This window comes from Suncus etruscus, chromosome 4 (assembly GCF_024139225.1).
Source record: "Suncus etruscus isolate mSunEtr1 chromosome 4, mSunEtr1.pri.cur, whole genome shotgun sequence".
Classification (NCBI taxonomy): domain Eukaryota; kingdom Metazoa; phylum Chordata; class Mammalia; order Eulipotyphla; family Soricidae; genus Suncus; species Suncus etruscus.
The window spans coordinates 104,384,043-104,399,719 of NC_064851.1; the positions used below are offsets into that span (position 1 = coordinate 104,384,043).

The 15,677-nt window shown below is 45.2% G+C and overlaps 2 protein-coding genes across 2 annotated transcripts; both read left to right on the forward strand.

The window, feature by feature from the left end:
* The first annotated feature begins 1,664 nt into the window (after nucleotides 1-1,664).
* Nucleotides 1,665-3,098, forward strand: LOC126007157 (tripartite motif-containing protein 75-like). The gene has a single exon (XM_049772637.1). It carries the CDS (start codon nucleotides 1,665-1,667, stop codon nucleotides 3,096-3,098), a length of 1,434 nt encoding a protein of 477 aa, XP_049628594.1.
* Nucleotides 3,099-12,922: 9,824 nt separating this feature from the next.
* LOC126007158 (tripartite motif-containing protein 75-like) lies at nucleotides 12,923-14,352 on the forward strand. The gene is made up of 3 exons (XM_049772638.1): nucleotides 12,923-13,453; nucleotides 13,605-13,697; nucleotides 13,783-14,352. Exons 1-3 carry the CDS (start codon nucleotides 12,923-12,925, stop codon nucleotides 14,350-14,352), a joined length of 1,194 nt encoding a protein of 397 aa, XP_049628595.1.
* The last annotated feature ends 1,325 nt before the right edge of the window (nucleotides 14,353-15,677 follow it).

A 15,677-nucleotide genomic window follows, 5' to 3' on the forward strand; every position in this document is an offset into this window, starting at 1 on the left:
ATTCCATCACTGACATCCCATAAGGTAGAACTAGCCAGGAGTGATGACTGAAGAGAGATCCAGGATTAATATCTGAACACCACTAGATATTGCCCCTATACAACCCCTCCCCCAAAACTAAAACCAAAACCAAAACCAAAACCAAAACCCCTTCCAGTCCTTATTTAGACATTTTTAATTGCTTAAGGTTAAAAAAAAGAGGCAAAATCAAATTATTAGTTAGTGGAATCTCTAGAATAGTTGGATTGTTAGTGTTTGAGTTGACAGCCAGCACAGAGAGTCAAAGGTGACCTATAATGCAAGGTGCAAAAGGGAGTTTATTTGATTAACCAAGATCCGAGCCTCATCCCAGTAGGGGAGTCTTTGAAAGGACCCTGAGTCAAATCTTCAAGCAGTTTATATAGAAATTACAAACACTAACAGAACAGTCATTCCTTTATATAGTTGCCTTAATTAATCACTAATTTTTCTGGCTCAACCTTGGTTTTCTACGGATACTGGTTGTTGGGAGGAATCTCTGTTCATACCTGGTGTTCAAGTGGCAGGGCTGGAGTGATGGCACAGCAGAGGGCATTTGCCTTGCACGCAGCTGACCCAGGAACGACCTGGATTGTATTACTGGCAGCCCATATGGCTCCCAGTACCAGTCAGGAGTGATACCTGAGGGCAGAACCAGGAGTAACCTCTGTGTACTGCCTGGTGTGGTCCCAAACAAAAACAAACAAACAAAATAGAAAATGCCAAGTGGTACAGCAGGATTTCCACAGAAACCTACAATACATTCCACAGAACCCTATACATCATTTCCCATTTGAAACCTATGTATTACAAATTGGAGAAAGACCCATTTAATAGCTGACAGTCAAGAATGAAGCCCTGACTAAAAGAAACAGGTGGGATTCCCAATTCCTGTGGAAGTTGAGAGGATTAGGGAGGTAGAGGCAGGGCCAAGGAAACCCCCATCCTATGCAAATTAAAGGATCAGGGTGTGCCTCCAGGAGCCATTCAATTCCCTGGAAAGAATGCATGTTGGAATCTGACCAATGGGAGAGGAAAGGACCCACCCTAAGGTCTATAAAACCCTCTGAGTTCCATCCTCACTCCATTGCATCTCAGGAGCTGGTGGATTGGCCTAAGGCCTTCTGCCCTGAGCCCTGAGCCCGCAGGAGGGGTGCACAATCCTCCCTGCCTTGGACCCAGCTCGGAACCCACACCTGACAGTGGGGAGAAATCACAGGATCCAGGTGAGCTGCAAGCTACCACCAGGGTGGGGAGGACCTTGGAGCTAAAGACACAAATGGGGTGTCAAACAAGTCAGGGCAAGTTTGTACCCAACTCTATGACAGAGTACAGGATAATGGGCAACTAGCATAAGTAAGAGTTTAGACATTGATCCTCTGTTTAATATCTGTCATTTTCAGGGGAACTAGTGGTTTTTATGCGTTTTCCATAATCTGTATTTTCATTTCTATCCCAACATTGCCTTAGGTTTCCAACTCTCCTTGGAGTGGTGCCGCCTACCGACTAGAGGACTAACTGCAGCTTCCCCTCCAGGCCCTGCAAAAGACTGGGAAGAACCCAGAGCAGCAGAGGTCAGAGCTGCAACAACCTGCTCCTGCTACATAGTCCCGGGCTTGCCTTTGCCCGTGGTAGCAGGTGTGACCATGGCCCTGGCGGCCTCCCTGGCTGAGCTGCGCGCAGAGGCCTGCTGCCCCGTGTGCCACGATTTCCTGCAGGAGCCTGTGACCCTGGAATGTGGCCACAACTGCTGTGGTTCATGCCTGCAGCAGCGCTGGGAGCATCTGCACGACGTCCTGCCCTGCCCCGTGTGCCTGCACCCCTGCACAGATGGGCACCCCCAGAAGAACACGCAGCTGGGGGACATGATTGACCTGGTCCAGCAGATTCTGTGCATGAGGGAGAACAGTGAGAAGAAGCAGGAAGAAAATGAAGAGGAAGAGGAAGAAGAGGGCAGAGGCCGCTGTGAGAGGCACCAGCAGGCCCTGAGCCTGTTTTGCGAGGACGACCTGGAGCTGCTGTGTGGCCAGTGCGCGGCTTCCCCTGACCACCAGGCCCACTTCCTGACTTCCATTGCAGAAGCTGCTGCTCATCACAGGGCGAACCTCAAGAGTTGCCTATGGCAGCTGGGAGAGCAGCTGGAGGAGGCAGTGAGGGCCTTGGAAAGGAACGATGCCGAATTCACCGAGCTGAAAGGCCAGTTGAAACTGCAGAAGCAAAATGTGACCCAAGAAGGCAGCCATTTGATGCAATTCTTGAAAAAACAGGAAACTTCCATGGGAAGGAAGCTGGTGAACCTAAGGGCCAGTATTTATAGACACGTGCTGAAAACCAAACAGCAGCTGTCCAGGGAATCCTGCACCAGGAAGGAGCTGCTCATGGCGCTGCAGAAGGCTTGTTTGCAGGCAGACGACACCCACCTCCTCCAGGACGTTGGATCCCTGCGCCTGGCCTGGAGCCAGTGCCAGAGTTTGGGGTTCCCTGAGGCCCCTTCCTGGGAGCACAAAGAGGAGAGTCCCTCTCTGCCCCCCAGCTACATCGGCTTGAACAACATGAGGGCCAAGTTCCAGGTGCACTTGAGGCTGGACCCCGAGAGTGCGCACCCGGATCTCTGCATCGCCAGCCAGACCACCGCCAGCTACTGCCAGGTGGGCGCCCAGCCCAGCTCTGTCTTAGGCCCCCGCGCCTTCACCTCCCACGTGGCGGTCCTGGGGGCCCCGGGTTTCGGGGGCGGCCGGCACTTCTGGCAGGTGGAGATCCGAGGCTTGGGGGTCTGGTGTTTGGGCGTGTGCACCGAGGCCTTCTCCAGGGACACTGGGGCCGCGCAGACCCCGCGCAATGGCTGCTGGCAGGTGCCCGTGACCGTGTCCCTGAGCCTGCCCCGCCTCTCACGGGGCAAAGCAGCTGTCGCCTGCTTCGGGGTCTTCCTGGACTACGAGTTGGGGGAGATTTCCTTCTACAACATGAGCAAGAAGACCCACTTGCACACACTCACTGGCACATTCACCGAGAGACTTGTGCCTTATTTTTCTGTCAGAGATTTTTCCTTCTCTTCATCCTTGAGTGTCCTGTGGGAATAAGTATAAGTTGAAGCACTTGGGGACTTGTGGTTGGGTCTTATAATGTAGGGTTTGCTGATAATAGACTTAATTCCACTTTGATGTCTGGTTGTGTGTGAATTTTTTCTCTGCACCCCCACTCTCTCCCCTTCACCCCATCTGGGTACGTTGTAAGTCAAGAATCTACTCTTGTCCTGAGCAGTGCTGGGAAGGTTATGTCCTCAGGGTTATTCACCCACACTCAGGGTATCCTTCCTGTCACCTGGTGCCCAGCCATTAGTAAGACTCTCTTCCCTTGTCCATTGGCAACCTCCACGTTGGCATTTTTCTGGATCATAAGTTGAAAAAAGTCACCTCTTACAACAATGAGAAACAGATGCCACTTCCAAACAATTGCCAACTCGCTCACGGGGTCCCTTCTGCTCTATTTCTCCATAAGATGCTCCTCCAAGTCACTCTCCATGAGCAGTGTCAGGGGTGGGTGCCAGATGCTTTGCTGATGTGCTGTTTCCTGAGTATCTGTTCAGTTGGAAATGTAGTGTCTGTATTTTTGAGGTTCTCCTAGATTTGTGACATGCATTGGAGAAAGGTGTTGGACATTGGATGACTGAAACTCAATCATGAACAACCTCGCAATTGTGAAAAAACAAAAACCCAAACAAACACCAAATTGGATTATGAAAGCTCTTTCTGTTTGTTATTTGGGCCACACCCTGAGATGATCAGGGGTTACTCCTGGCTATGCATTCAGAAATTGCTCCTAGCTCACAGGACCATATGGTACGCTGGGGATAGAACCAAGATCTGTCCTAGATCAGCCACCTGCAAGGCATATGCCCTACTGCTGTGCTATCACTCTGGCCCCTATGAAAGACCTTTTAATGACCATGTTTTTATAAAGTGATTGATAAAAAAAAAAGATATTCTGTGGCTGAAGAGATAGCACAATGTAATGTGTTTGCCTTTCACATGGTGACATGGGCCAGACCTGGAATTGATCATCAGCATCACATATGGTCTCCCCCAAGCCTGCCAGGATAGATTTGATCATAATAGCAATTAATAATAAGCTTTTAGTATTGATCTACAAAGACACTCTTGGAACCCTGATCTTGGTTTAGGGGGCTTGCTTAGCTTAGAGCAAATATTCTGATTAAATGGTGTAAATAAAGACCTTTTTTTGTTTGCCCACTTTAGACTGTCTCAGTGTGATTGATTAAGATTATGCCTGGGCCCAGAGAGATAGTACAGCGGCATTTGCCTTGCAAGCAGCCTATTTAGGACCAAAGGTGGTTGGTTCGAATCCCGGTGTCCCATAAGGTCCCCCGTGCCTGCCAGAAGCTATTTCTGAGCAGACAGCCAGGAGTAACCCCTGAGCACCTCCGGGTGTGGTCCAAAAACAAAACAAAACAAACAAACAAAAGATTATGCCTGTTGTGGCCAGAGAGATAGCATGGAGGTTGGGCATTTGCCTTGCATGCAAAACCGGTGGTGTGAATTCCAGCATCCCATATGGTCCTCTGAGCCTGTCAGGAGCAATTTCTGAGTGTAGAGCCAGGAGTAACCCCTGAACGCAGCCTTGTGTGACCCAAACATCAACAAAAGAAAAAAAAAAGAAAAAGTAGAAAATGATTATACCTGTTACCACAAAGCTGAGTGCTGGGATTAGAGTAACAGTATTGTCTGATGTGTGACTGCTGGGGATTTGTCTTCACACAAATGAAGATATGAGGAAAGTCAGATGTTCTCAATGGAGTTTTGGGAGTGTCCCATGAGCAAGTCCCTGCAAAAAGTTCTCCCAATCTTTACCCCTGCCCATCTGGTCCTCTTCTCTACAACACCCGAGTGGCCTTGCCTCTTATTTCTGCACTGCAGCCTCACATCCTCTTTTGCTGTGTTGTGGCAACAGAACTGAGTTGTGAGTGTATGTTGACCTTATTTGGGCTTGCTTGAACTTGGCGCCATGACCTTGCAAACACTCCAACTCTCATCGTATAAAACATTTCACATGTCAGCTCAGGGCACTCAGGGGATTGCAAAGGTGAATGGCCAGTAGATGTGCCAGCCAGCTTGGTACTGAGCTGAAGCCTGGAGCTCCCAGTCATGACCTGACTGCAGTTGACTTGACACACCATAGGAAAGAGGCAGTAGGGACTATATACCTTGGGTTTTCAACAGGATGCTTCCTTTCTGTACTTACCTGCTGGAGGACACTCAGCACCAACTATTTTGGCAATGACCAAGTTCATCCATACACAGAATCTTGAATACACCTGGGTTTTCAATGTTCAGTTAACTCCTTTTACCTAACTGAGCACAGACCTCACCTCTGGCCCTAGCACAGCACCAGCACAATGACAAATGAAGAAATGACATGCACTGATGAATAAGGACAGTTCATGGGGAAGAATCCAGAACTACTTGTACAAAATGCCAAGAGCTACCCTAAGATTTATTAAAAGAAATAAACTAATACAGACCATAAAATAGATAAAACTATTTCTCAAATTTATATGAAAGCAATATCTGAAACAAAAATAAATCAAGAAATCTTCTCAGGTATAGTCACAACAAAAAAATATCAAGTAGCTTCTAGCACACTAGCACAGCAGGGAGGGCATTTGCCTTGCATGTAGCCAATCTGGGTTTGATTCCTGGCATAACCGTAGTGGCCCCTGGGCCTACCAGGCGTGATTTCTGAGTGCAGAGCTAGGAGTCATGCCTGGGTGCTGCTTATGTGGCCCAAATCCCACCCAAAACAAAACAAAAATCAAGTAGGGGGTGAAGAATTGTAAAATCACTCCATGTGCTAAATTTCCAACCCAGATGAACGAGTCTTAAGCAGGGTCACTCAAGAAATAATCCAAACCATGCTGAGGATGAAACACGTGTAGTCTGGCAGTCTTCTACTAAGTGTCTCTACACAGATACCTGTCAGAACAGTTTTTATTGAATACAGATACCACCCTCAGGTGGGGTTGTAAGGACAGAGTCAGGGCAGATAGCACCTGCTTTCCTGGGCCTGTTCTGTCCAGGTTTCTCTATAAGACAAATTTGTTTTGGGTGAAACTAAGTGGTAAACAAACAGATATAAAGAAACCAGCCATGATTTGGTTGGGGGGGTAAAGTAAGGTGTAAGCTAACAAAGGATAGTAAGTGGGAAAGGAACTTGCTTTGCATATGGCTGACCTGGGTTCAACCTCTGGAGCCATAGAATCCTCAGAGTTTCTCCAGCAATAATCCTTGAGTGCCGAGCTAGGAGTAACCCCTGAGCACAATCAGGTGTGGCCCACTAACTAACTAATAATATAAATAAATCAAGTAACTAGGAATCAAATTTTATAATAAAGTAAAAGATTTACACATCAAAACTCTGTCATTGCTAAGAGAAGGACTCAATTGAGAAAATGGAAAAATGTTTCTTGCTCACAGGTAGAAAATTTAGTGTTAAAATAACCATCCTATTCAAAGAGTGATCATAATCTTTATCAAAGCTTTAATGGCATTCTTAAAGGATGTAGAACAAAACACTGATAAATTTTTCATGGAATTTGAAAAATGGATTAATTTTGACATGGGAAAATTTGGGTTTTTCTTAGATGCTGATCATCTTGCTCAATATGGTGTTCAAATTTAGAGCCAAACAAATTTTATCTTTTTTTTAGAGTTCTTTTAGTTCCGTTGTCAATTTATAATGTTTATTTCCTTCCTATCTTTCTTTCTTGATTTCTTTCTTCTCTTCTTTATTTTTCTTGATTTCTCTTTCTTCATTTTCTTTCTTCTTTTTCTTTTTGTTTTTTGTTCTTCCTTCCTTTCCTTTCTTCTTTCTTTTTTCTTCTTCCTTCCTTCCATCCTTCCTTCCTTCCTTCCTTCCTTCCTTCCTTCCTTCCTTCCTTCCTTCCTTCCTTCCTTCCATCCTTCCTTCCTTCCTTCCTTCCTTCCTTCCTTCCTTCCTTCCTTCTTCCTTCCTTCCTTTCTTTCTTTCTTTCTTTCTTTCTTCTTTCTTCTTTCTTTCTGTCTTTCTTTCTTTTCTTTCTTTCTTCTCTCTTCATCTCTTCCCTCATCTCCCTCCTCCTCCCTCCCTCCCTCCCTTCCCTCCCTACTATCCTTCCCTTCCCCCTCTTCCTTCCTTCCTTCTTCCTCCTTCCTTTTTTTCATTTCCTTTTCCTTTTCCTCCCTCCCTCCCTCTCTCCCTTCCCTTCCTTCCTTCCTCTTCCTTCCTTCCTTCCTCCTTCCTTCCTTCCTTCCTCTCTCCTTCCTTCCTTCCTTTTCTTTTTTTTTTTTTTTTTTTTTTTGGTTTTTTGGGCCACACCCATTTGACGCTCAGGGGTTACTCCTGGCTATGTGCTCAGAAATCGCCCCTGGCTTGGGGGGACCATATGGGACGCCGGGGGATCGAACCGCCCGCAGTCCTTCCTTGGCTAGCGCTTGCAAGGCAGACACCTTACCTCCAGCGCCACCTACCCGGCCCCTTTTTTTCTTTTTCTTTTTCTTTTTTTTTAAACTTTTATTTATTTTTTATTTATTTATTTTTTTTTTTTGGTTTTTGGGCCACACCCTGTGACGCTCAGGGGTTACTCCTGGCTATGCGCTCAGAAGTTGCTCCTGGCTTCTTGGGGGACCATATGGGACACCGGGGGATCGAACCGAGATTCGTCCTAGGCTAGTGCAGGCAAGGCAGGCACCTTACCTCCAGCGCCACCGCCACCGCCCGGCCCCTCTTTCTTTCTTTCTTTCTTTCTTTCTTTCTTTCTTTCTTTCTTTCTTTCTTTCTTTCTTTCTTTCTTTCTTTCTCTTCTTTCTTCTTTCTTTCTTTCTTTCTTTCTTTCTTTCTTTCTTTCTTTCTTTCTTTCTTTCTTTCTTTCTTTCTTTCTTTCTTTCTTTCTTTCTTTCTTTCTTTCTTTCTTTCTTTCTTTCTTTCTTTCTTTCTTTCTTTCTTTCTTTCTTTCTCTTCTTTCTTTCTTTCTTTCTTTCTTTCTCTTCTTTCTTTCTTTCTTTCTTTCTTTCCTTCTTTCTTTTCCTAGCTTTTCTTTCTTTCCTCTTTATTTTTTATCTGTCTGTTTTGTTATCTGTTTTCTTTTTTGTTTTTTTCTTTGTTTTGTTTTGTTTTTTGTTTTGGTTTTTGGGTCCACACCAGCAGTGTCAAGCTCTATGCTCAGAAATCGCTCCTGGCAGGCTCGGGGAACTACATGGGATGCCGGGATTCGAACCACTGTCCTTCTGCATGCAAGGCAAATGCCTTACCTTCATGCTATCTCTCTGGCCCCTGTTTTGTTATTTGGGCCAGACCCAGAAATACTCAGGGATTACTCCAAGCTCTGAGCTCAAAAATTACTCAAGGCAGGCCCTTGGGAAGATAGGGCTGCTGGGATCAAACCTGAATAGGCAGCTTACAAGGCAAACAATCTACACAGTTTCCTACAAGAAAAGATTTTATTTGTTATGGAATTGAGGAACCACTGGCATAATTTTTGATAGCTATGACCTAAGGATAACTGATAGCATAGAAGGTAGGACATTTGCCTTGCAGGGTGATGACTCAGTTTTGATCTCCAGCATATGGTCTCCTGAGCACCTCCAGGCATGATCTTTGAACATTGAGCCAGGAGGAATACCTGAGCACTGCCAGGTGGTGCTCCCCTGAAAAAGTACTGAGTCTACAAAATATGCTGAAGATTTATCCAATTTAGACAAGATGTGTTGGGTTTAATTTTTTTGTGCTGATCTGGAGAGCAGGAAAGGGAAATGAAATATTTACCGTGGGTGATTTATTAGCAAAATTGTAAAGTAGTCCAGATGAATCTGATGAAGAATGTGGAAGAGGATAATGAAGAAAATCAAGCTACTGTTGGGAGTAAGAAGACCTCTGTGGGATGTACAAGTACACTCACACTAAATAGTATAAGCCACATTCCTCAGGACTGGGAGTAAGGCTGTCATTGAACTGCAAATAAAAGCCCTGGGGACATTATTTTACTGGTAAGATTTTTACTTCATTTATATATAATTATATTTATTGTTTAATTTTTTTATTTTTGGTTATACCTAGCAGGTTTGAGGGATAGCAGAGATCAAATGTCCTACCCATTGAACTATACCTCCTTTTTTAAGCTTTTTGTTTTGTTTTTTGGTATTGCGTGCTCAGGGGTTACTCCTGGCTATTTGCTCAGAAATTGATCCTGGCTTGGGGCACAATATGAGAGGCTGGGGTTTGATCTCAAGTCCATCCTGGGTTAGCTGCATAAAAGGCAAATGCCCTACCACTGTGCTATCTATCTGGCCCCTATATTTAACCTTTTATGTTGGATTTATATTTATATATTCTATAAATATTTATATAATTCATAAATATAATATATACTAAATTTAAAACTATATATTAATAAATATAAATTATACTTATATTCTGTATATTTATATATTATATGCTTCATTTTTATTTTATTTATACATAAATACATTTAAATACCATACACATACATCTATAATTTATATAATTTTATTTCTATATAAATATATGCAATTGTATATTATTTTACATTTAATAATATATGGTTTATACATAATTTATGTATATATTTATATGATTTTCTTTTTTTTTGGTTTTTGGGGTCACACCCTGGTGACACTCAGGGAATTCTCCTAGCTATGTGCTCAGAAATCGCTCCTGCCTTGGGAGACCACATGGGATGCCGGGGGATTGAACCAGGGTCCAACATAGGCCAGCGTGAACAAGGCAGATGGCTTACCTGCTTGCGCCACCTCTCCAACCCCTAATTATATTTATATAAACATTATATTTAATATTTTATGTTGGATCATATCCAGTGCCAGGGTTAAAATTGTTGCCAGGTGCAGGCAAGCATCTTACCTGCTATACTATCTTCTAGACTGTATTTATTTATTTTTTTTTGACTGTATTTATTTTTTGTTCAACTATACTCAGGGAAGAAACAGGAGTTGCAAGAGGAGTGGATATTCTTACAATGACACACCTAAAAAAATGGTATTTATGTCACAGTAGTTTTCTTAAGCAGGGACACATATTAAAGTGATGAATCTAAAGGCTCATAAAGGATAAAAAGAACAGTTCGAATATGATCCAAGAATTCACAAAGATTCAGAAGCTCCCAGGACAATTCTATCAGCTATATTTTGAGGTTTCCTGGGCAAGTGGGCTGTACTCAGGTGAATTGTTCCTATATCTGCCCTGTGATTGGCAGTTAACAGCCCTACCCTACCTTTCTTAGCTCCTGATAATCCCCAGGGGCAGAGCTGAGAGACTGAAGCTCCTGAGTCAGTCTGAGGTTAGAGGAGCCTATAGAGTTTGAAAAGCACATATTAGTTTATGAATATAGAAAAAAAGGGGGGCTAGAGAAATAACATGGAGGTAAGGGCGTTTGCCTTTCAAGAAGAAGGTCATTGGTTTGAATCCCAGCGTCCCATGGTCCTCTGAGGCTGCCAGGAGCAATTTCTGAGTCTGGAGCCTAGAGTAACCCCTGAGCACTGACTGTTGTGACGCAAAAAACAAAAAACAAAACAAAACAAAAGAAAAAAATAAAAGAGAGCGGAAAAAAAAAGAGAAAAAAGAAAAAAGAGAGGGCCCGGAGAGATAGCACAGTGGCGTTTTGACTTGCAAGCAGCTGATCCAGGACCAAAGGTGGTTGGTTCAAATCCCAGTGTCCCATATGGTCCCCTGTGCCTGCCAGGAGCTATTTCTGAGCAGGACAGCCAGAAGTAACCCCTGAGCACAGCTGGGTGTGCCCCCCCCCCAAAAAAAAGAGACACAGATGCCTGTTTTGTGTGTGTGTGTGTGTGAGAGAGAGAGAGAGAGAGAGAGAGAGAGAGAGAGAGAGAGAGAGAGAGAGAGAGAAAGCTTATTAAAGACACTTGGTTGAACGATTCTTTTTTTATTAAATATAATTTTATTTTAATCATAGTCATATCGTTGACAATAATATTTTAGGTACATATTAACATAAAATCAGGGTAATTCCCATCACCGAATTGTCCTCCCTCCACCTCCGTTCCCGTCCTTCTTTCCATAACCTCTTTCCCTTACACCCAGGGTTGCTAGAATAAGTGGTCCACTCTGTGCCTAGCTTACTACTTAGTGGTCTTACACCTATTTGGTCTTAGGACCCTCCTTTATTCCCCTCCCCCCAGTTGGGAGGCTGGACTAGATAGTTCAAGTTATGCGGGTTTTGTTTGAAGAAGAGAAAAGTAATAACCTGGAGAAAAAAAAAGAATCAGATAAGTATTTCAGGAATGTTATTATTCTCGCCCACAGTCTGCCCCTCAAATGGAAAGACCATCTAATAAATGGGTTGTCAGAGACATTTCTGCTAGTGGCAAGCATGTACATATTATGTACCCTGGATGAAAGAATTTGCTAACATGTAAAAACCATTTTTATATGAATGATTTCAAAACATCAGGCTTCTTTATTGTTTAATTTTTATTTCTCCCCCTGCCAGAGGAGGGCTCCAACCCACACCACATACACTCCGGAAATGGGCGGAGTCCTTCTAGAGGCTTTCATCCTTGGTTTGGTTGGACCTTTCTGAGTCAAGATGGAAAACAGAAAGATAAGCAGAGATTTCTGCCCACTTTGAGAAAGGAGATGAAGTGGAGACAAGTCAGGTGGGCAAGTCCCCACCCTGCAGTGATGGGACCAGAGAGGCTTGGACTCTGATGAGATTAGCTTCTGACCAATAGGGTGGGAGGAAAAGGACCCACCCATCTTGCTATAAAGGTCTAGTCCAGTGCAGGAGCTGGGCAAGCCCTTGCTGCTTCTGAATGCTCCACTCCTGTGGGCTCTGAGGAAAGAAGGAGCAAAAGAGCACCCCTGGCTTTGGAGACAGTCCCAGCCTAGGCTTGAGCGCATCACTGGATCTAGGTGAGCTGGGATAAAAATCGCAGGGTGGAGGTAACAGGGAGTGAGCAAAGTGGGATGCTTCAGAGAGAACAAAGAAGAACACCCAGGGCACCTTTGCAGGAGAGTTTGTGGTGAACAGAGCTAAAGATATTGTGGGTTCTCAGGAGCAAGTATAGGGGAAGGCATTAATATGTGTTTATATAATTGTAGATCAAGGGTTGACCGGAATGTTTTTTATGTGCATGTTTCATGCATTTCCCATTTTACCTGTTCAACAATGCAGATTTTGTGCTCATAATCAAAATTCTAGGTGTTCCAGGAATGTTATTATTCTCACCCCCAGCCTGCCCCTCAAATGGAAAGACCATCTAATAAATGGGTTGTCAGAGACATTTCTGCTAGTGGCAAGGATGTACATATTATGTACCCTGGATGAAAGAATTTGCTAACATGTAAAAACCATTTTTATATGAATGATTTTAAAACATCAGGCTTCTTTATTGTTTAATTTTTATTTCTCCCCCTGCCAGAGGAGGGCTCCAACCCACACCACATACACTTAAAATGTAAAACACCAGACTCCCACTTATCCAAGTTCTTTCAATTGAAAAATTTATGTATTAGAATTTAGACAGAAACATGAGCAACTATTATATGTAAGAGTTTCTACATCGATCCTTTGCTTAAAATCTGTCATTTTCTTGGGAACTCATGGATATATCAGTTTTTCCACTATCTAAATTTTGTACTTCTATCCCAACATTGTTTTAGGTTTCCATCTCTCCAAGAAGTGGTGCTTCCTACCAACAAAGAGGACAAACTGCAGCTTCCCCTTCAGGCCCTTCAGAAGCTGAGAAGGGCCCAGAACAGTAGAGGTCAGAGCTGCAATTTCCCTTCTTCTTCCGCCGCTGCAAGTTCCGGGCATGCCCCTGCCTTTACCCTCCCGCCCCTGGGAACAGGCGCAGCCATGGCACTGGCGGCCTCCCTGGCTGAGTTGCATGCAGAGACACGCTGCCCCGTTTGCCGGGATTTCCTACAGGAGCCCATAACCCTAGAATGTGGCCACAATTGCTGTGCCTCATGTCTGCAGCAGCGCTGGGAGCACCTTCAGGACGTCCTGCCCTGCCCAGTGTGCCTGCATCCCTGCACACACGGTCACCCCCAGAGGAACACGCAGCTGGGAAACATGGTTGACCTGGTCCAGCAGCTTCGCAGCAAGAGGTTGAAGGTCGCAGAGCTGGTGGAAGAGGAGGAAGAAGAGGAGGGAGAAGAAGAGGAGGGCAGAGGCCTCTGTGAGAGGCACCAGCAGGCCCTGAGCCTGTTCTGCGAGGACGATCTGGAGCTGCTGTGTACCCAGTGCGGTGAATCCCCTGAACACCAGGCCCATGATCTGATGCCCGTTGTAGAAGCTGCTGCTCATCACAGGCAGAAGCTCAAGAACTGCCTGGGGCAGCTGGGGAAGCAGCTGGAGGAGGCAGAAACGATGTTCCTAAGGCAGGTGTTGGAGGGACAAGGATGGAGAGAGGAGGTGGAAGAAAGTAGGCATGATATAGTCTGCGAGTCTGAGCACTTGAAGAGTTTCTTGAAAATAGAGGAAGATGTTCTTCAGAACTGGCTATCGAGACAAATGACAGGATTTTTCCAAGAAGATCATTGATAGACAAACCCAGCTGTCAGACATTGGCTCCACTCTCAAGTCGCTGCTGAGAGACATCCTTGGTCTGCGGCTGGAGACGGACCTGGTGCTGCTGAGGGGCGCTGGGCACATGCACAAGCAGTGGCGCCAGTGGGGCAGCCTGGAGCTCCCTCTCAACCTTTTCCTACCAGTTTATGGAACCCGGCTCTCCCGTTGCCTCCACACTTCGCTGGCCTGCACAACCTCAAGGACCATTTTCTGTGTATCTGACTCTGGATCCTGACACTGCCCACCCCAGTCTCAGCGTCTCCCAGGACCGGAAAACAGTCAGTTTTCATCGCCTCGACAAAGCAGGTGGATCCACGTCTGGCTCTTGCCCCAAGACCTTCACCTCCCTAGAAGCCATCTTGGGCATGCAGAGCTTTGAAGGGGGCCGGCACTTCTGGCAGGTAGAAATCCAAGGCTCGGGCAGGTGTTCCTTCGGGGTGTGCAAGGAGTCGTTCCCCCAAAATGCTGTGGGAACTCCGACCCCGGGTGATGGCTGCTGGCAACTCCAGCAGCTCGTTGGGGTCATCTTGGACTCGCACCAGGCACAAACCCGGGTGGGCGTGTTTCTGGACTATGACTTGGAACAACTTACCTTTTACAATTTGGTTAACTGCTCCCACTTCTGCACACTCAATGGCAGCTTTTCGGGAAAGCTCCTGCCCTACTTCGGTCTTTGCTCCTCGTCCATAGCGTGTTCCGTGACTCTTGTCTGAGCTGATGGCAAGTCCCTCGTCCACTTCCTTGCCTTGTTTGCTTCCTGTATAACCCAGTTGGGGTAATAAAGCCGGTACTTTCTGCAGTCTGGGTGCTGGTGTGTTTGTCCTTATCACCCCACCCTACTCTCTGCCATTACCTTGTACCCACTCAAGTTTTGAGCAGGGCCGCTGTACCATTGCTATGATTGGGGAGCGTCTCACCATCAAGTTTCACCATTAATTCCATCAAAACTGATAGCAACATATCAGATCTTAAAATTGTGTACAATTTAGAAAAGTGTATACTTATTAAAAATACCCATATCCATACATATGTTTAGATTCAACATTATTTTCTTGTGGCTGGAGTGATAGCACAGCGGTAAGACATTTTCCTGCACGCTGCTGACCCAGGACAAACCTGGTTTGATCCCAGTCAAAAGTTTGACAAGGGCCCGGAGAGATAGCACAGCAGTGTTTGCCTTGCAAGCGGCCGCTCCAGGACCTAAGGTGATTGGTACGAATCCCAGTGTCCCATATGGTCCCCGTGCCTGCCAGGAGCTACTTCTGAGCAGACAGCCAGGAGTAAACCCCTGAGCACCGCTGGGGTGTGACCCAAAACCAAAAAAAAAAAAAAAAAAAAAGTTTGACAAAAGATTAAATAAATAAAGACTGCGGGACTGGAGCAATGATAGGATACTTTTCTTGAATGCAGTCAACCCAGGTTCGAACTCTATCAGCACATGTTGTTCTCTCCCAAGGGGAACCAATTGTGATCCTTGAGCACAGAGTCAGAAATAAGCCCAAACAATGAAAGACAACCAATAAATAAACACTGCTCAAGTGCCCAGTCACACAGGGAACCCCAAATATAAATTATTTTGATCATTTTAATCTACTATGTGGTTCACTATAACTGGAGGCAGAGAGGTTGTGAGGGAATAAATATGCTTAGGGACTGCTCCCATTCCTCAAGGAGTCCAACCTACAGAAGAAACATGATTTATACTATACCAACACTTTGCAAAAAACTTATACAAGTTATACATTAAAGGCTGGATCAATAGCACAACAGCGGGCTTTTGCTTTGCACATGGGGTTTGATCCCCAGCTTGCCTTAGGTTCCCCCAAGCCTGCCAAGAGCTATTATTAAGTGCAACGGCCAGGAGAAAACCCTGAGCAACTGCTGGGTGTCCCCCTCTCCCCCCCAAAAAAAGTAAATTAAGAAAACTGATTTAAACTATATGGACAGTTTGCAAAAACTGATACAAGTCCACACATTTAGGGCCAGAGTTATAGCAAAGCAATAGGGTGTTTGTCTTGCATGCGACAGGATGTGGCCC